The sequence below is a fragment of the Muntiacus reevesi genome, chromosome 5 (assembly GCF_963930625.1).
Source record: "Muntiacus reevesi chromosome 5, mMunRee1.1, whole genome shotgun sequence".
In the NCBI taxonomy this organism is placed as follows: Eukaryota; Metazoa; Chordata; class Mammalia; order Artiodactyla; family Cervidae; genus Muntiacus; species Muntiacus reevesi.
This window is the reverse complement of record NC_089253.1, coordinates 49724831-49745804: the sequence shown is the minus strand read 5'-3', so window position 1 is coordinate 49745804 and position 20974 is coordinate 49724831. Positions and strand designations below refer to the sequence as shown.

At 38.7% G+C, this 20974-nt stretch overlaps 2 protein-coding genes and 1 non-coding gene across 21 annotated transcripts in view; 2 read left to right on the top strand and 1 right to left on the bottom strand.

Moving 5' to 3' along the window:
- Nucleotides 1–780: 780 nt before the first annotated feature.
- Nucleotides 781–16062, bottom strand: TMEM183A (transmembrane protein 183A). 13 transcript variants are annotated; one of them, XM_065938156.1, is made up of 11 exons: nt 15837–16062; nt 15560–15649; nt 14591–14758; nt 9095–9254; nt 7645–7869; nt 6455–6635; nt 4960–5099; nt 4472–4635; nt 3881–3961; nt 2769–2924; nt 781–1475 (listed from the first exon to the last, which is right to left on the bottom strand). In XM_065938156.1, exons 1-11 carry the CDS (start codon nt 15943–15945, stop codon nt 1381–1383), a joined length of 1569 nt encoding a protein of 522 aa, XP_065794228.1. In that variant the 5' UTR covers nt 15946–16062; the 3' UTR covers nt 781–1380. The 13 variants fall into 13 exon arrangements, 12 of the variants coding, with proteins under 12 accessions (XP_065794228.1, XP_065794229.1, XP_065794230.1 ...); XM_065938157.1 differs by having other exon boundaries at nt 9095–9251; XM_065938158.1 differs by having other exon boundaries at nt 14591–14734.
- Nucleotides 16063–16126: 64 nt separating this feature from the next.
- Nucleotides 16127–20974, top strand: part of LOC136168929 (RAB11-binding protein RELCH-like) — a 170979-nt gene continuing 166131 nt past the window's right edge. For 5 of the 7 annotated variants that reach the window (XM_065936673.1, XM_065936672.1, XM_065936670.1 and 2 more), the window contains exon 1: nt 16201–16395. The gene's annotated coding sequence lies outside the window, so the exon portion shown is untranslated. Of the gene's footprint in view, nt 16158–16200; nt 16396–20974 lie in introns of those variants that run through there. The other 2 variants (XM_065936668.1, XM_065936671.1) reach the window with 2 other exon arrangements.
- Nucleotides 18058–18164, top strand: LOC136170032 (U6 spliceosomal RNA). Its single transcript, XR_010663492.1, has one exon. It is a non-coding gene; the product is annotated as a U6 spliceosomal RNA (small nuclear RNA).

Genomic DNA, 20974 nt, shown 5'->3' with positions numbered 1-20974 from the left:
AAATGACTTTCTAAAAATTTAATCACTATTCTTCCTGCAGTAACTTTCATGGTTTTACATTTTAGTTAGAAACATATATTTAAAAGATTCTTTCATCGATCTTATATACTATTTAGGCTGATTAGGGATAAGGTTTACCACAATCAACTTTTTATTCATCTTTTTATTTTTTCCATCTTTGTTCACTTGCCTGCTTCCCTTTGCTGACATCTACCGTGAGAATAATGAGAATGACCATTTTAGCTGTGGCAACAGCAAAGGGTCAGAATCCTGGCTCTGCCATTTATTGGGTATTATGGCTTTTGAGTGGGTTTCCCTGGTAGCTCAGGTGGTAAAGAATCTGCCTGCAAGGTAGGAGACCTGGGTTTGATCCCTGGGTTGGGAAGATCCCCTGGAGGAGGGCATGGCAACCCTCTCCAGTATTCTTGCCTGAAGAATCCCCATGGATAGAGGAGCCTGGAGGGCTACAGTCCATGGGTGTCGCAAAGAGTCAGACACAACTGAACAACTAAGCATAGCACAGGATAGCTTTGGGTAAGTCACTGATTCAGGTTTTTCAGCCAGAGAATGGGAACAGTATCACCCACCTTGCGGGACTATGAGAACTAGAGACATTATGAAAAGTTTCTAATATAGCACAAAATCATTATTATCACCACTATCAGCTTCATGCCAAAAAAAAAAAACAACAACAAAAAAAAACTAAAAAACTTAAATTCAAAACTGGCAAAACATTTATGCAACAAGTATTTTTAAAGAAAGATACACAAGTCAATCTCATTAAGATTCTGAAAACCCTGTCACCTGCTTTATTTCTAGATAAGGGTAAAGGGAAACAAGGAAACATTCACTTGAATTTGAGGGGCAGCTAAACTGAAAGCTAGTAGCAACAATTTTACACCTCTAAGGTTACTCTGATCCATAAAGGAATGCTAAAATTTCCTTGTTTGGAGATTTAAGAGTTTAATTTTCCCCTAAAGCAAGATCATCCACTTTGGCTGTGGTAAAAGAATAAAGAACAAACTCAGTAGCACCAAATGGGGTTTAACACAGAAAATAGGGCCAGGTTTCTCCTTTCAAATGCAAAATTTTACATTAAAATACATTTATAAATCATAGTTATTATTCCTCCTGATTCAATCCTTCTCCTTCTACCAGGATCCCCAGAAACCTAAAGAGCATGTGCATTACTGACTAGATATACAATCCAGCTGCCCCTTCCAAACTGGAATCTGATTACAAATGGACTGGCCTAGCTCAGGGCTGCCTTCAGTGACAGGAAGCAATATCTATGCTCTCAGGGAAAACGGATACTGAGGATGCCACCAGTCAAAAAGTCGAATGCTGTGTACTGGGTCCAGGATGACTTGCACACCCTGTTCACTGCGCAGTTTCTGACCACCATGGACAGGATAATCTTGGAACACCAGTCTCACTCGATGATGCCGCATGTCCGTGCTCACGCTGATAGTAAACTAGGAGGGAAAAGTAAATTCAATACCCACATTTAACAACTTTGTTTTCCTATGACACACTCTGAAATGAAACAGTTAAGACAATTGACATGGACTAGGCCACAAAATAATCTCTAAGTTACACTACCAGCACCTTTGCAAAAATATTAAAAATTAACATTGGTTTTTATAAGTTTTTCTTAGCTTCATATATTTAACTGTGCTAAAGAAAGCCTCTCAAATGGCTGCACATATTAGGATATGTGCACATAGAGTACCATCAGTGACAATTTTTAAAAACTGGATTGGAGCTCTAAGAGATGATTTGAAGGGATTTTGATGAGATACATCTGATGACTTTTTTTGGAAAAATAAACCACAAAATCTCTAAATGTGTTTATCTATCAACATATATAGATGGGTAGAGAATTGTATCAATAGGAAGAATATGAAGTATGAGTATATAAATAAGTCATTAATGTGGTTTAATGAGATGCCTACCATACAAACAGATATATGACATACTTTGAATTATACAAAATTATTTAAGAGAGTGGGTATATACATGTATATATTAACAGAAACACTAAAGAACAATTCCCCAGAAGTTAACTGCAGTTATAGGATACAAGTCTAAGTTACCTTTACTGTCTCAACATGTTTATGTATTATTTAATTCTTCACATGAAGTATGCATTACTTATTTTACCATTAAAAAAAGAATAAAGCTATTTTCAATGTGGAGGGGGAAACATATCTCTGAACATAAGCCAAAAATACAGAAAAGATAAATTACATGAACTCTCCAGTTGCCAATCTAGTTAAAAATGTTAAAAATGTGGAAAATATACAAGAGGCATATTTGTTGTTTACTAATCTAATTATTAGCTAAACCTTGAATAGTCAAGAGAATCACACAAAGGACAGAGCTGGTAACCCTACATTTTAATATTCCATTTATGATACCACATGCATGCTTCAGATCCTGACATAGTGTCCATGCATAAGCTTTATCATTAACCTTAATGGGATAATGTTTCTCAAACATTAACGAGCACAACACAGGAGATACAAAACCATTCTATTCACTATAGAGAAGGAAACAGGTAAAATATTCTCAGACATAATTAACTTCTCCACAAATAAGTCTATTGCTAATATAAAAGTCAGTTTTCAGATTTTGTTTAAAATTATTTTAAAAAATAATTTTTTTCAAAGATTTCTTCCTCAGTGGTTAAATCTACAAATCTTTCAAACTCTAGGTACAGTGAGAGTCTATGAAAGAACTGAGGATGACATCCTGTCTCCACTTACCAGGGTAAATATCATTCCCATGACAATTGGAATAAAGATGAAATTGAGGGTGGTGACCTGCAGTAGGCAGCAGTCCTGGTCCGGGTTGGTATGAACATCTTCGTACTGAATGGGAGGCTGCAATCCTCCCATACACTTGCTCTTTAATCTTGGGGACTGAGGAAAATTAAGAATTACTCTCATGGGTTAGAGGAAATGTTATGGCTCTAAGATTCCACCAATGAAAATGCTTAACTAAAGCTGCTGAGATCCATTTTTCTGTATCTCTTCTCTCTTTATAATATACATATCAGCTTCTACACAGATCAAGGAAAGCCCTTTGAAAGATGAGGAAACACATGCAAGGACATGCAGAACAGGTCCTCTCAGTATCCAAGATCTCAGGTACAGTCCAAAAAGGAGAAAGAAAGGTACAATTGTATCTGCTCTTCTTGCGAACAGACTCTCGGCAGTCCCTCTCCCCAGGGCTTCCTCAAATTGCCTCAGGTATAAAACCATATGAATTATTATTGTTTACAAATACATTTGCTTTGAAAAAAAATTCTTAGGCAAATAACCTCAGTACATTGTTATAACAAGTTCTTTCCTTTCCCCTACTTTTAAGTCTTCAAGTATTCAGAAAAATTAATAAAACCATGCAATAAACTCCTGTATACCCTTTACCATTGGCTATTTTGTCATGTTTGTTTTCTTTCCTCTCACATCTCTCATTTTATACATACATATATAGTCACATGTTAAAAAAAAAAACACAGCTCTGGGGTGGGGGAGGCAAAGTCATTTGAAAGTAACATTGGCACCTAAAAAAACTAACAATAATTTCATATCATCTAGTATCCACAGAATCTTCAAATTTCTTTAATTGTACCAAAAATGTCTTTTATACATAAAGAGGTATCTCTGTTCATTAATCCAGGATCTACTCAAGGTTTACTCTATGCATTAAGCTATTAAATCTTTGTACTTCTTTCATATAAAATAGTTCCTTCTTTCTTTTCATGACATTATTATGTTTTAATGTATAGTTTCTGATTTTAAAAAGGCATTTTTATGTTTAGCAGAATTAGAGCAAGTTATTACCTGAAAAGCAAAGAGATGATAAAAACACATACCTGTTTTTTGAACTTGAAGTTGAATTCCCACATTGGTTCCTGTCTGTTCCCAACAATCTTTCTGCACCAGAAAAGTAAGCACTGTAAGAAAATAAAAATAACTTTTCTGTTTGCCATTACAGCCATGGCTCTAATGCTGAGATTTTACTTTGGCACAGATAGAAAACCCATATCCTGCCCCCTCACCCCCCCCCCCAATTTGACATTGGTGCAACTTGAGAAGAGACAACCCCAAGGCTGTTCAACAAAGAGAAGAGGTACTGATAAAAGTCAACCTCAGATGCTATTAAGGTCAACCCCTACTGTTCTCATCTTTAAAGACAGAAACATGGTCTCTAGAGACTGGGGCATTCAGCAGGCCACTTCTCTATATTAAAATATAAGGGCAGTCAGTAGCCACCAGATAAGATGATAATAAAGCCATAAAGCAGGCAGATATAGCCAACCCTGAATGTAATAGGAGCAAACCACTCAGGACCTCTGGGAGCAGACAGCCGGTGTGGAAACTACAGAGCTGAGCTGAATTCAATCTAGAGTAAATCCCTCAAGGAAGTCAGGCTACAGCTAGGGTTAACACAAGAAGTTAAGTACCTCCCAGGGGATAAGGGGTGGGTCGTCCGCCGTGCCAGCTGTCCTGCCCTTCAGACATGCCCTGTACGTCCTGCTGTTCCATCAAAAATAATGGGCTTGGCTTTAAGGGGCAAACACTTCTGCTGCCAACACAACGGCTCCAGTGTCCCACACAAGCTATGCTACTGAAAAGAGAGAGAGGGAGAATCAAATACGAAAAGGTGGAGTCCAGCAACATGTGACAACTTCCTTCAGGCATGCTGGCAACTTCCTGAATGCCATGCGATTATGGTTATACTAGCAAGGCAATGCATGGGACATCAGCCACTGCAGGTCCCACGTCCTCCAGATCTCTTAACAATGGACACAAGAGCAGCAGACAGGTGGCCTAGGCTTCCTGTCTCGATTAAGATTTTTGTTATCACCACTGTTAGTAGTCCACTTAAAAAATTAATATACAATTATAAAAGTATGAAGACAGGCATTTTAGATTTAGGAGTAGCACTTGCATTGTGCACTGGAGCCGCAAGGATGTCCAGCATGAAGTCTGCCCAGTGCTGCTCTGCTCCCAGCAACTGATCAACACCCGGCCACGGTCAGCTTTGGGATGATCCCACCTCACCACAGTTAACCTGCGATGATCAAAGGTCTTTGGGGGGAGGAAAACTATAAATGTGAAAAGATACTCTGTCTACTCATATTATAAGAAGGAATAAAATTCTACCCACTCGGCATTCTAATCCTGCCCTAAATCCATCAATTAGTGTGACATTAAATTGAGCTCAGCCAATGACCCTGACCACCTCAGTTTGCAACCCTGGGAAGAACCATGATGATCTTGAAATCAACAGTACTCTTTTAATCAATATGTATCAGGTAGAATGTTATCACACTAGAGCTGAACTAGAGAAAAAGAATCATTAACATCCAAAACTTAAAAAACAAAATAGAATTACAAAGTGCTAAAGAACATCAGACTTTGGGTAGGAATAGAGTAAAAAAAAAATAATTCACAAACTCAAAAGATACAAAATTTGGACAATAGTATTAGCTGAATGAGAAAAAAGTTGGAGACATCGACTTGCCTAAATAACCATATATGCTATAATAGTCTAGCTTGGCAAAGGTGTGTTCACTAGATACCTCATAGTGGAACAAAGGACAAAATGGACCACAGGCTTACAGACCCACTTACAGATCAGAAAAATACAATGAAACTTGAATACAATGTATGAATGAATATAAACTACTGGGGAAATCCAAAGATATAAATAATGGCCTAGAACACAGGAAGAATTTTAGAGTGCTAAAGTCTATGAGTGGAATACTTCATAGTCTCTGAAACAACCCATCCCAGAGCCTGGCAACAGTAGGCACTTTGCAAATGCTGAGGAAGTCTACACCAGAATCTTTTAAGAAGGTCAATGAGAAAGTGACATTCCAGATGTCAAGGTCACATCAGAAAAAGAAAATTAGTAAGTTGTTTTATATTTTTGTATCATGATTTAATGGAGGAAATGGCTACCCACTCCAGTATTCTAGGCTGGAGAATCCCCATGGACAGAGGAGCCTGGGAGGCTATAGTCTGTGGGGTTGCACAGAGTTGGACACGACTGAAGTGACTTAGCACATCATGATTTAAAGCACCTTTTGAGAATTATAGTTTACATCTACCATTTGAACTGTCTTCTTCCTCGCTCAAACCATCAAACCATTTAAAGTGGTTCAATGTATAAGGCATGAAAATAAATGAAAATAAAGAGAATAAGAAATATGCTAAAAGCACAAGAAAGCTTTAAGGTAAAGATAACATAAGCCAGCCCAGCACAGCAGGAATGTCCTGGAGAAACAATACCCCAAGCGTGGAAAGTTTATATTAGTCCCCGAGCAGCCTGGTGTCTATAGCCCCAGACCACCCCATTAAGGCAGCTAGAAACAAGCCATGATAACAGGCCCATTATACAAGAGCCCATTTGTTAAACCCTACCACTAATACCCACTTACTTTGGAATTCTTTAATGTGCTAGGAGTGCTTTCTGGAATGGCTGGATTCTTGGAGATTCGAGCAGCAAATGGCTCATACATATGGTACAGAGATCGGATCACACATGCCCGAAGACAGTGCAGCTTCTCCATTGACTCTGGTCGCAGGCGCAAAGGCAGAGAGGCATCCAGTGTGTAGTGTCTGAAACATGACACATTACTCCTACCAGTAAGCGACCTGTCTCTTCTGTTCTAGGCCAGCCTCCTAGGACTCCTAGGCTCTGGACAAATTTTACATTACTATTCCACTGGTCAATAGTTAATTTGTCCCTAGTGCTCTCATGCGGTCTCTCTCTCTTACACACACACACATGTACAAATCACCATCTCCTTCACTTCTCAGCTACTTTTCTCTGTTATGCAAAACCCAATTCACATATACCTTATAACCCTGCACTCCTCTATTCATTTAAAAATTTTAAATCCTTGCTATTTCACTTTAAAAAAGGGCAAGTCTCTGACTTGATACTAGTACAATATACTTCAGTTACTCAAAAATAACTTGCACTGGAGAAGATCTACCAGGTTCTCTTGTCACATGTCTCAGAAAGTTCTCCACTCCCTGATAACCTCAACAACTCCTTTCACCATATTCTTACCGACAGTTTATAATGTTCACTTCGCTTCTAACCCAGGCCCTCTTATTAATCACATCATTCACTCTCTCCTCACCACTGCAACTATATAGAGCCACATAAATGCAAAGACTATGCATTCAAGATGACTAGCAAATCTAAGAAACAACCAATCCAGTTGGAAAGATAAACAGATGGGCATCTACAGTTTCTGAGAATTCTAGCTAAGATAAACCTCTGAAGCAAAGTCAAAAACAGTTATTTTGAGACCTTACTTTTGCTGAAAGCATTAGGTTGGTGCAAAAGTAATTGGGGTTTTACATTGTTGAACTTTGCCACTTGATATTGGAATATATTCTTAAATAAATGTGGTTATATTATACATCATTTTAATGTGCATTTCTCACTTTTTTTTTTGCTAATGACATTACTTGCTGTCTATTTTGTATTTATTTATTTTTTAATTTTTTTTTTGTATTTATTTTAGACTATGGAAAAATGATGTTAGACAAGAAGCAAATTGGAGTGGTTTTTTATTTGAGTTCAAAATGGATCATAAAGCAGCAGACAACTCACAACATTAACAATGCATTTGGCCCAGAACAGCTGCCAAACACAGTGCAGTGGTGGTTCAAGATGTTTTGCAAAGGAGACGAGAGCCTTGAAGATGAGGAGTGTAGGGGCCAACCAGTGGAAGTTGACAACAACCAGTTGAGAACCATCATCAAAGGTGAGCCTCTTACAGCTACAGGAGAAGTTGCTGAAGAACTCAGCATTGACCATTCTATGGTCGTTTGGCATCTGAAGCAAATTGGAAAGGTGAAAAAGCTTAATAAGTAGGTGCCTCATGAGCTGACCAAAAATTGAAAAAACTGTCATTCTGAACTGTTGTGTCCTAGGGCTTCCCTGGTGGTTCAGAGGGTAAAGCGTCTGCCTACAATGTGGGAAACTTGGGTTTGATCCCTGGGTTGGGAAGATCCCCTGGAGAAGGAAATGGCAACCCACTCCAGTACTCTTGCCTGGAAAATCCCATGGACAGAGAAGAATGGTAGGATACAGTCCATGGGGTTGCAAAGAGCTGGACACAACTAAGCGACTCCACTTTACTATTCTACTCAACAACAATGAACCATTTCTGAATCGGATTGTGATATGTGACGAAAAGTGGATTTTATACAACAACCAGCAATGACCAGATCAGTGGTTGGACTGAGAAGCTCCAGAGCACTTCCCAAAGTCAAACTTGTATCAAAAAAGGTCATGGTCACTGTTTGGTAGTCTGCTGCCCATGTGGTCCACTACAGCTTTCTGAATCCCAGCAACATTACACCTCAGAAGTATGCTCAGTAAATTGATGAAATGCACCAAAAACTGCAATGCCTGCAGCCAGCATTGGTGAATAGATTGGGCCCAAGAATTATTCTCTACAACAATGCCTGACCGCACATTGCACAACTGACACTTCAAAAGTTGAAGGAAAAAAGAAAAGTCGAATGAATTGGGCTATGAAGTTTTGCCTTATCTGCCATATCAACCTGACTTCTTGCCAATGGACTACCACTTCTTCAAGCATCTCAACTTTTTGCAGGCAAAACGCTTCCACAACCAGCAGGAGGCAGAAATGCTTTCCAAGAGTTCACTGAATCCAGAGGCGTAGACTTTCATGCTACAGGAATGTCTTATTTCTCATTGGCAAAAATGTGTTGAATGTAATGGTTTCTATTTTGATTAACAAAGATGTGTTTGAGCCTAGTTACAATGATTTAAAATTCACGGTCTGAAACAGCAACTACTTTTGTACCAACCTAAAAAGATTCTGCTTGGGGGTAAGGAGGTAACCATAGGGAAGACAATTACCTAAATGAATTAATATCAATTTTAAAGAGGAGTTCAAGGAAGTCAAAGCTAGGTTCAAGCCTGAATTAGAGAAAGTGAAAAGAGGTCACCATCCAGGGAGTAGCACCAAATCAAAAACAACAATGAAATCAGCCACACAGATAACACAGTGAGCTCTCTGTGGTCGCACCTTCGGTACAACCTTGTCCAAAAGGCAGCAGTGCAAGTGACAGTCCAGGCATTCTTACAAATCAGGGAAAAATTCACAATGTCCTCAGGACGGATATAGGAGGCCAGCAATAGCCAAATATCCATGGGATACTCTTCTCCTCCAGTCCCGTCCAGGTCTTCTGAAATAGAGAAAAGAACTATAACCTCTGACCTTCTATTATATGCACATACAAAGATCCCTAATCATTTCAATTCTCCTAGGGCTTGCATAGTTAAGAAATAGTTTAAATAGGTCCAAGGAAGCCTCTCAAACTCACATTTCCTGCTTATTGTATCTGCTGAAATTTTTTGTTTCCCGTTTCCCAAGTGAATAGGCTGTGTTCTTAAGGCCTTTATTTAACCAGAATTTACACACTATATTGAAGTTTTCAAAGTATCTTAGTGTACATTATGCCATTCAACTCTAATAATATGAAAATAAGGAAAATATTTCTGTGCCCATTTTACTATATTATTGTGGCCCATATTACTTCATGCATGTAGTCAAGGTAAACAAAGCTCAGTTTTCTCCAAATTCCAATTTCACACTATAAATTCTACCCTTGATTTCCCTTGCAATCCCCATCCATCATTTTCTTCAGTTCAGTCATTTAAAAACCAAAACTGACTTTTATATAGTATAAGGAACCCTCAAAGTACAAAATAAAAAACTAAGTAAATTACAATGTATTTTCATTACTCAATAATTGCTTGTACATATGTCTTTTTTCTCCTGGTTTCTTGTTTCACTATCAGCTTGGTCGACAGTTCCAGCCATAAGCATCCAGTAATCAAAGATATCTGGTGAGGACATATCCTCACTTCTTCCTCCTTCAGACCTTATTAGTGTTAATTCTCTTGACCCTGAGGTCCTCTATACATGTCAGATTCAAGTAAAAATTCACACTCCATAGAAACACCAGAATCTGGTTTAACTCTAAACTTTAACTGAGACTTAGTTATATAGTTATCCAAAACCAAGCTTTCTTTGTTTCCTGGGCAAAGCCCATACAACCACCTCCCTGAAGCTACACCTGCTCTTCTAGTCACTTCCTGCAGCTCTGTAAGTCAATTAGGTTCTTGCATTAGGTTCTTCATGATGGAGACCAATGCTTCTAAAACATTGTTTCTTGTGGTTCCTATGCTTCTTGAAATCTCCAGTAACCATTTAAGGCTCAGCCTACAGCCCTTGGGGCCCTCTTCTCCCACATTAAATCTCTCTCTCAGAGAAGGCAAACAACTTTCAGTAATTCCTCCACTGAGAACCATGATGACTTTTACAGAGCAGAGTACTGTTAAATTTTTTCTATCTTTAGGGACAAAACTCAGTGATTATAAAAATTGACAATATTCTTATTTTGCCAATATTTTAAATATAATTATTAAGAAATTTCAAAACATAAATGGAATCAGTAAAGGAAAGCTTCATGTAGGTAAGTTATGTAGGACATAAAAAATTTGGTAGGCATAGGTTAAGAGGAAGTATTCCAAGTGAAATAAACAGCTAACATGAAGCCTGAATATTCAGAAAAACAAAACACATGTGAGGGCAATAAAGAGATAAGTTGAACAAGATTTTGATGGTATTAATAAACTGGTGTTAACTTTTTTAGGTGTGATAATTTTTTAAAGAGCATTTATCTTTTGGAGATAATTACCAAAATATTTACAGATATAATAACGGGATGTCTGGAAACTTTCAAACTAATTGTGCACGTGTGTGTGTTGTGACTAGGGGTGAGGGGGTAGTGGCTGAAACAAAAACAGCCATGAGTTGATAATTGTTGAAGTTATGTGATAGCCACATGGGATTCATTATACTACTCACTCTTCTTTTGCATATGCTCCTTTTTTAAAAGAAAAAAGAGGGGGAAAAAAAAGACTGGTTCGATGAGAATGAAGGACCTTAATGAGGGTAAAGTGAAGCAAGGAAGTAAAAGATGAATTATAGCTAAGAGTTTGTAAACCACAAGTCATACATCTGATAACTGGGCTCCTGAATACAAAAGAATTATTACAACTCAGTAATAAAAAATATAACCTAATTTAGAAATGAGTGAAAGATTTGAACAGATAATTTCTCTACAAATGATATACAAAAGGCCAGTAAGCACATAAAATATTCAATGTTAGTATGCAAATGAAAACCATGAGATACCACTTCACATTCACTAGAATGGCTATAGTTTAAAAAAGTTAGACAAATAACAAATGTTGGCTAGGATGTGGAAAAAGTGTAACTCTCATTCATTGCTAGTGGACATAAAATGGAAACTTCATTAAGAAAGCTTGGCAATTCCTCAAAAAGTTAAACACAGTCACCATGTGATCTAGCAATTTCACTCCTACCCAACAGAAATGAAAATATATGTTAAGACAAAAACTTGTCCATGAGTGTTCCTAGTAACATTATTCATAATAGTCAAATAAAAAGCAATAAAAAGGAATTAAACACGGATGTATGCTACAATACGGATGAACCTTGAAAACACTATGCTAAGTCAAAGTAATCAGATGCAAAAGACCAATATTATATGATTTCATTTATATGAAATGTCCAGAATAGGCAAATCTATAAAGACAGAAAGTAGTTTGGTGGTTGCCTGGGGAGAACGGATGGGTGGGAAAGAGCGCTAGGAGGGAATTAGGAATGATACTAACAGGTTTGGGTTGACAGAAATATTCTAACTTAGATCATGTTGATGGCTACAGAACTCTGTGAACATATTAAAACCACACACTGCATGCTTTAAAGGGATGCATTTTATCTTAACAAAGATGTTTTAAAAATCTGTAAGCTCTTCTGTGGAACGTGCTCAAACCCAAAGAAGAAAATCAAGAGAAATATCTAACATTGATACAATGGTGACAATAGGCAGGGATTTCAAGCAAGAAAAAGAGAAGAATGTCTATTAGCATCCTTGGTTCTGGAAAAGAGTGGTATAAATGACAATAACTGGCGTAATTGCAAAGCGATGTTAGTTCATTTATTATTGATTATTTCAATTGTTGTTGTTCAGTTGCTCAGTCGTATCCAACTCTTTGCAACCCCATGGACTGCAGCATGCCAGGCTTCCCTATCCTTCACCATTTCCTGGAGCTTGCTCAAACTCATGTCCATTGAGTTGGTGATGCCATCCAACCATCTCATCCTCTGTCATCCCCTTCTCCTCCTGCCTACAATCTTTCCCAGCATCAGGGTCTTTTCCAAGGAGTCAACTCTTCACATCAGGTGGCCAAAATACTGGAGTTTCCACTTCAACATCAGTTCTTCCAATGAATATTCAGGGCTGATTTCCTTTAGGATGGATTGATTGGATCTCCTTGCAGTCCAGGGGACTCTCAAGACTCATCTCCAACACTACAGTTCAAAAGCATCAGTTCTTCGGTACTCAGCTTTCCTGATGGTCCAACTCTCACATCCATCCATGATAACTGGAAAAACCATAGCTTTGACTGCACGGACCTTTGTTGACAAAATAATGTCTCAACTTTTTAATAGGCTGTCTAGGTTGGTCATAGCTTTTCTTCCATGGAGCAAGTGTCTTTTAATTTCATGGCTGCAGTCACCATCTACAGTGATTCTGGAACCCAAGAAAATAGTCTGTCACTGTTTCTATTGTTTCCCCATCTATTTGCCATGAAGTGATGGGATTGGATGCCATGATCTTCGTTTTTGTAATTTTGAGTTTTAAGCCAGCTTTTTCACTCTCCTCTTTGACTTTCATCAACAGTCTCTTTGTTCCCCTTCACTTTCTGCCATAAGGGTGATGTCATCTGCATATCTGAGGTTATTGATATTTCTCCCGGCAATCTTGATTATAGCTTATGATTCTTCCAGCCCAGCGTTTCTCATGATCTACTCTGCATACAAGTTAAATAAGCAGGGTGACAATATACAGCCTTGACATACTCCTCTCCCAATTTTGAACCAGTCTGTCGTTCCATGTCTGGTTCTCACTGGTGCTTCTAGATGTGCATACAGGTTTCACAGGAGGCAGGTAAGGTGGTCTGGTATTCCCATGTCTTCAAGAATTTTCCACAGTTTGTTGTGATACACACAGTCAAAGGCTTTAGCATAGTCAACAAAGCAGAAGTAGATGTTTTTCTGGAATTCTCTTGCTTTTTCTATGAACCAACAGATGTTGGCAATTTGATCTTTGGTTCCTCTGCCTTTTCTAAATCCAGCTTGAACATCTGGAAGTTCATGGTTCATGTACTCTGAACCCTAGCTTGGAGAATTTTGAGCATTACTTTACTAGCGTGTGAGATGAGTGCAATTGTGCTGTAGTTTGAACATTCTTTGGGAATGCCTTTCTTTGGCACTGGAATGAAAACTGACCTTTTTCCAGCCCTGTGGCCACCGCTGAGTTCTCCAAATTTGCTGATTATTTCAAAATATTTTAACAAATGCAAAAGTCTGTTATCTGATTCTCATGTATAGGTGAAAGTTCTCATAGATCTGAGACCAAAACTATACATATTATTATATTAACTTCCCCCTGACTCTAGCCAATCATCAGAACCACTTTAGCTTTATCAAAAGGTATCCTTAGACTTCACTGGTAGTGCAGTGGATAAGAAACTGCCTGCCAATGCAGGGGACACAGGTTCAATCCCTGACACAGGAAGATTCTACATGCCACAGAGCAACTAAGCCTGTGCACAACTATTGAGCCTGCGTGCTACCACTACAGAAGTCCACGTGTCTAGAGTATGTGTTCCACAACAAGAGAAGCCACCACAATGAGAAGCCCACGCACCAAAACAAAGAGTAGCCCTCACCCACTGCAACTAGAGAAAGCTCCCGCAAAAAGCAACAGAGACCCAGTGCAGCCAATAAGTAAATAATTTTAAAAAATTACAAATAAAAAAGCATAGGTATTCTGGGCTCCATTCCAAGAGTATGACTTTTTAAGTCTGGAGCAAACCAATGAATGATGGATTGGCACATTGTATACTGTTAATTTAACTTTCTTTGTTTCACCTGTGTAAGTTTTATCACCACTAATACACAAATATCACATATTTTTCTATTTACTACAGTACCTAGGAGACATAAAGTAGACATTAACAACTGCAGAGCACATACATATCTAACTGAAGTGAAACTGGTTATATAAAAATTCAAATATTTAGGAGAACATTTTTGTCAAAAGTCTGCTTCTTTACACATTCAGAAATCCAGAAATGCAAAGGCTTTTTGTTCTCCTGTTGCTAAATGCATTTTACCTGATAATGTTCTCAATGAATGGCTACTACAGTTTACAGCTCCAGAAATACACTGACTGCTATGATTCTCCTTTCCTCTCAAATTTAGATATAAGTGGAAAGCCCTGGTATATTAAAGTCCTGTCCTACTCCTAACATTCAAACTCAGGTTCCCTACTGGTATCACCTCTTGTGTTACTGAGAAGTGACAGCTTCAAGTTATCACCACTGATAGTACTAATCCAAAAGAAAGCAAGCCTTGTACCTCTGTGCCTCTTGCTTTTCTTTTTTCTAGAGATAGTTCTCTCATGGATGCTTTCCTCCTGGGCATCAGTCTCACCACTGCTGTCAATGATGTCACAGGGCTCACCAGCCTCAGAAAGAGCTTCCACTGCAGGAACCTGGGAGGCTTCCAAGCCACAAAGAGATTTTACTAGAAAAAAATAAGAGAATGAGACAGCAGAGCCTAAGCCTATGGCTTAGATAGGGTATCAGCATACATGAGGAAAAGAAAACAGAAAAACAAAAACAGCAAAAGCAGTGTGAGAGTCTGCTAAAGAAAGCTGAGAATGTTAAAAAAATAAAATAGCATTTTAAATACAAAAAAATTGGAAAGCAATGGGCAAACTGACTCTAAAATTGCAGAAACACATCAGACCTGAAATAAGGGACTGAATTATTCTCCACTATAAACCCCGCAGGATAAAAGCAAAAAGTGAATGCTATTTTCATTTGCATAATTTCTGCGGAGAATGTTGAGAGGAATTAAATCCAATTTAACCTTATTCCTGGGCGAGAGACAGTACTTATTATAAAAACACAAGTTTCAAGACCTCTGAGTAAGAAGCTTGAAAGTAAGAGAAGCATGAAAAAAGGGAAAAAAAAGCTTCAAGGTTATTACACAAGCAAATAGCAGTTAAGTGAAGAAAATATGTAAACAACAGGAAGAAGATTAATAACCATGAAGAAAGCAGTGGAAATCACAGAAGAGTACTCCACGACTTATTTTTTAATATAAAGACAAATAAAATATTTATGCTACAGAAACTTCTACTGCTCTTGGCTAATCTTTCCCCTCCTCTGAATATGTAAGTAACAACGGAGGACAGCAAACACGTTTACAGTAATATCCCCAAAGGACTGTAACAAAAACACTGAGGCAGAACCACAGGAAAATAAAAATCCTAGTTCTCTTTTCACTGCCTGAGTCTGAAAAGACTCATTGGAAGCCTACCTTCCTGCTGAACAGCATTGGCGACAGCTTTCTTGACCCTTCCGGACCTCACGACAGCCGGATCTGAGTTGGCATAATCCGCCACGGTCACTGAAACACAGTACCAACCCTCAAAGGAGTCCCTCCTCAGCTTCCTCCCCACCAAGATTCCCTGCACACTCCAAGTCCCCAGACGGCCTCAGCCGCCCTCCCATCGCAGACAAGCGAGCACTCGCCACGGTACCTTCCAGCCCTGCTTCCAGCCCCAAGTCTTTCAACGCCCCTGCCCCTCGCCCACCTCTTCCTGAGCAGGCGTCTTGGGCCCGGAACTTGAGTCGCTTCCCTCTCTTGGGCATGACGACCGTGTCGGGGCGAGGCCGAGTTAGAGGGCCAGGACCCCGGGCCATGTTTCAGGGCAGAGAGCGGGAGCTGTGAGCCTAGGGCCAACTACGGCCGGCTCCGCCGCCATCCCGCTCCAGAGACCGCAGCTCCCGCGAGGACTTAGGCCCCGGCTCCGCATCGCATTGGCCGCCAACTCTCCTCTTCAGAAACCAATCAGGCTCTGGTTTAGGGAGTACGTCATCATCCGGCGCCTGCAGATCACCCTGCGTCTGCGTTCGTAAGTGGTGGGAGGGTGTCTTTATGGGCCGTGTGGGTTTCATCATAGGTCTTATAATTTTGTGTCTCGGACAGAAACCCACAACCCCGTTGATAAGAACTGAGTTTACCTTCTGGTCTCCCTGATTTTTCTGCTGTTGCCTCTGTTCACACTCCAGTTTCCCTTCAGTACACCCAAAGCGCGTTTATTGCCATTCTCGTACTCATCTCTCAGGCCACAAAGGCGTAGTCTAACATGGGTAAGAGTCTTCACTCTAATTTCTTATACGAAAGCTATACATTTCTGAATTCTGAAATTTGGGGAAAGAGTTCTTAAAAGTTTATTGATTTACACTGTCCTCCAAGATAAATGCTAGTAGGATTGATGAGGAAAGAATGGTGTCTCCTTTGTTTTGAGTGAGAAAAACTTCACGGAGCTAAGGTTATAGAACTGTGACGGAGCAGGATCCTTGTCTAGTATCACCAGTCGGAGTAAGTTATAGTGGGTCCTAAATGATTGGTTCTTTGTCCTTCTACCTTCTTTGCAGCTTCCAAAAGGTGCTAATCCCTGTCTTGAGAAGCATGGTACTTAGGGACCAGAAATCCAACCAGGACCCACCAGACAGTGCCATCCTAACATATTTAGGATCAGACTTACGTTTTTAATCTAATTAAACATAAACATAGACATTCGTTAGGCACAAACCACTAGCCTTTTACTAACATTGTGTAACACTAGAGATTGTGCTAATAAGGTTGAATGAATTAGGAATTGTAATAGAAATTAAATATAATTGTAGTCGTGAAATAGTCGAATTGAATTTATCTGAAGTAATAACATGAACAAGGGTCTAACAGACTGAACTAAAAGAAAATTATTTTATTTTAAAAATAATTTTCCATGTAATTGATAATTGTAGTCAAAAGGCAGCTGGTAAATCTCCAAACCTTCTCATTTCACAACAATAATAAATTTGCAGGCGATGTTGATTTGGATCCCTGGTCAGAGACCTAGGATGCCACATACCAAAAAAAAAAAAAAAAAAAAAAAAGAAGCAATATTATAACAAATTCAATAAAGACTAAAAAAAAGAATATGAAGATCTTAAGCAAAGCTCTTCTTGAGTTCTTTAGCCACATTAGTGGAACAGAACACATGTAGATCTTTTATTTCACCTTCTACTAAAAAGCAGCAATTTTATTTTTTATTTTTTTTTATTTATTTTTTTTTAAATATTATTTTATTAGTTGGAGGCCAATCACTTCACAACATTTCAGTGGGTTTTGTCATACATTGACATGAATCAGCCATATAGTTACACGTAATCCCCATCCTGATCCCCCCTCCCACCTCCCTCTCCACCCGACTCCTCAGGGTCCTCCCAGTGCACCAGGCCCGAGCACTTGACTCATGCATCCCACCTGGGCTGGTGGTCTGTTTTACCATAGATAATATACATGCTGTTCTTTCAAAACATCCCACCCTCACGTTCTCCCCCAGAGTTCAAAAGTCTGTTCTGTACTTCTGTGTCTCTTTTTCTGTTTTGCATATAGGGTTATCGCTACCATCTATCTAAATTCCGTATATATGTGTTAGTATACTGTAATGTTCTTTATCTTTCTGGCTTACTTCACTCTGTATAATGGGCTCCAGTTTCGTCCATCTCATTAGAACTGATTCAAATGAATTCTTTTTAACGGCTGAGTAATATTCCATGGTGTATATGTACCACAGCTTCCTTATCCATTCATCTGCTGATGGGCATCTAGGTTGCTTCCATGTCCTGGCTATTATAAACAGTGCAGCGATGAACATTGGGGTGCATGTGTCTCTTTCAGATATGGATTCCTCAGTGTGTATGCCCAGAAGTGGTATTGCTGGGTCATATGGCAGTTCTATTTCCAGTTTTTTAAGAAATCTCGTGCTCGCTTCGGCAGCACATATACTAAAATTGGAACGATACAGAGAAGATTAGCATGGCCCCTGCGCAAGGATGACACGCAAATTCGTGAAGCGTTCCGTATATTTTCGGACCACCAGCCCAGGTGGGATACATGAGTCAGGTGCTCGGGCCTGGTGCACTGGGAGGACCCTGAGGAGTCGGGTGGGGAGGGAGGTGGGAGGGGGGATCGGGATGGGGAATACGTGTAACTATATGGCTGATTCATGTCAATGTATGACAAAACCCACTGAAATGTTGTAAAGTGATTGGCCTCCAACTAATAAAATAATATTTAAAAAATAAAAAAATTAAAAAAAAAAAAAAAAAAGAAATCTCCACACTGTTTTCCATAGTGGCTGTACTAGTTTGCATTCCCACCAACAGTGTAAGAGGGTTCCCTTTTCTCCACACCCTCTCCAGCATTTATTGCTTGTAGACTTTTGGATAGCAGCCATCCTGACTGGCGTGTAATGGTACCTCATCGTGGTTTTGATTTGCATTTCTCTGATGATGAGTGATGTTGAGCATCTTTTCATGTGTTTGTTAGCCATCTGTATGTCTTCTTTGGAGAAATGTCTGTTTAGTTCTTTGGCCCATTTTTTGATTGGGTCGTTTATTTTTCTGGAATTGAGCTTCAGGAGTTGCTTGTATATTTTTGAGATTAATCCATTGTCTGTTTCCTCATTTGTTATTATTTTCTCCCAATCTGAGGGCTGTCTTTTCACCTTACTTATAGTTTCCTTTGTTGTGCAAAAGCTTTTAATTTTCATTAGGTCCCATTTGTTTATTTTTGCTTTTATTTCCAATATTCTGGGAGGTGGGTCATAGAAGATCTTGCTGTGATTTATGTCGGAGAGTGTTTTGCCTATGTTCTCCTCTAGGAGTTTTATAGTTTCTGGTCTTACATTTAGATCTTTAATCCATTTTGAGTTTATTTTTGTGTATGGTGTTAGAAAGTGTTCTAGTTTCATTCTTTTACAAGTGGTTGACCAGTTTTCCCAGCACCACTTGTTAAAGAGATTGTCTTTTTTCCATTGTATATCCTTGTCTCCTTTGTCAAAGATGAGGTGTCCATAGGTTCGTGGATTTATCTCTGGGCTTTCTATTCTGTTCCATTGATCTATATTTCTGTCTTTGTGCCAGTACCATACTGTCTTGATGACTGTGGCTTTGTAGTAGAGTCTGAAGTCAGGCAGGTTGATTCCTCCAGTTCCATTCTTCTTTCTTAAGATTACTTTGGCTATTCGTGGTTTTTTGTATTTCCATACAAATTGTGAAATTATTTGTTCTAGTTCTGTGAAAAATACCGTTGGTAGCTTGATAGGGATTGCATTGAATCTGTAGATTGCTTTGGGTAGAATAGCTATTTTGACAATATTGATTCTTCCAATCCATGAACACTGTTTCTCCAACTGTTTGTGTCCTCTTTGATTTCTTTCATCAGTGTTTTATAGTTTTCTATGTATAGGTCTTTTGTTTCTTTAGGTAGATATACTCCTAAGTATTTTATTCTTTTTGTTGCAATGGTGAATGGTATTGTTTCCTTAATTTCTCTGTCTGTTTTTTCATTGTTAGTGTATAGGAATGCAAGGGATTTCTGTGTGTTAATTTTATATCCTGCAACTTTACTATATTCATTAATTAGCTCTAGTAATTTTCTGGAAGAGTCTTTAGGGTTTTCTATGTAGAGGATCATGTCATCTGCAAACAGCGAGAGTTTCACTTCTTCTTTTCCTATCTGGATTCCTTTTGCTTCTTTTTCTGCTCTGATTGCTGTGGCCAACACTTCCAAGACTATGTTGAATAGTAGTGGTGAGAGTGGGCACCCTTGTCTTGTTCCTAATTTCAGGGGAAATGCTTTCAAATTTTCACCATTGAGGGTGATGCTTGCTGTGGGTTTGTCATATATAGCTTTTATTATGTTGAGGTATGTTCCTTCTATTCCTGCTTTCTGGAGAGTTTTCATCATAAATGAGTGCTGAATTTTGTCAAAGGCTTTCTCTGCATCTATTGAGATAATCATATGGTTTTTATCTTTCAGTTTGTTAATGTGGTGTATTACATTGATTGACTTGCAGATATTAAAGAATCCTTGCATTCCTGGGATAAAGCCCACTTGGTCATGGTGTATGATTTTTTAAATATGTTGTTGGATTCTGTTTGCTAGAGTTTTGTTAAGGATTTTTGCATCTATGTTCATCAGTGATATTGGCCTGTAGTTTTCTTTTTTGTGTGTGGCATCTTTGTCTGGTTTTGGAATTAGGGTGATGGTGGCCTCATAGAATGAGTTTGGAAGTTTACCTTCTTCTGCAATTTTCTGGAAGAGTTTGAGTAAGATAGGTGTTAGCTCTTCTCTAAATTTTTGGTAGAATTCAGCTGTGAAGCCATCTGGTCCTGGGCTTTTGTTTGCTGGAAGATTTCTGATTACTGTTTCGATTTCCTTGCTTGTGATGGGTCTGTTAAGATCTTCTATTTCTTCCTGGTTCAGTTTTGGAAAGTTATACTTTTCTAAGAATTTGTCCATTTCATCCAAGTTGTCCATTTTATTGGCATAGAGCTGCTGGTAGTAGTCTCTTATGATCCTTTGTATTTCAGTGTTGTCTGTTGTGATCTCACCCTTTTCATTTCTTATTTTGTTAATTTGGTTCTTCTCCATTTGTTTCCTAATGAGTCTTGCTAATGGTTTGTCAATTTTGTTTATTTTTTCAAAAAACCAGCTTTTAGCTTTGTTGATTTTTGCTATGGTCTCTTTAGTTTCTTTTGCATTTATTTCTGCCCTAATTTTTAAGATTTCTTTCCTTCTGCTAACCCTGGGGTTCTTCATTTCTTCCTTCTCTAATTGCTTTAGGTGTAGAGTTAGGTTATTTATTTGGCTTTTTTCTTGTTTCTTGATGTG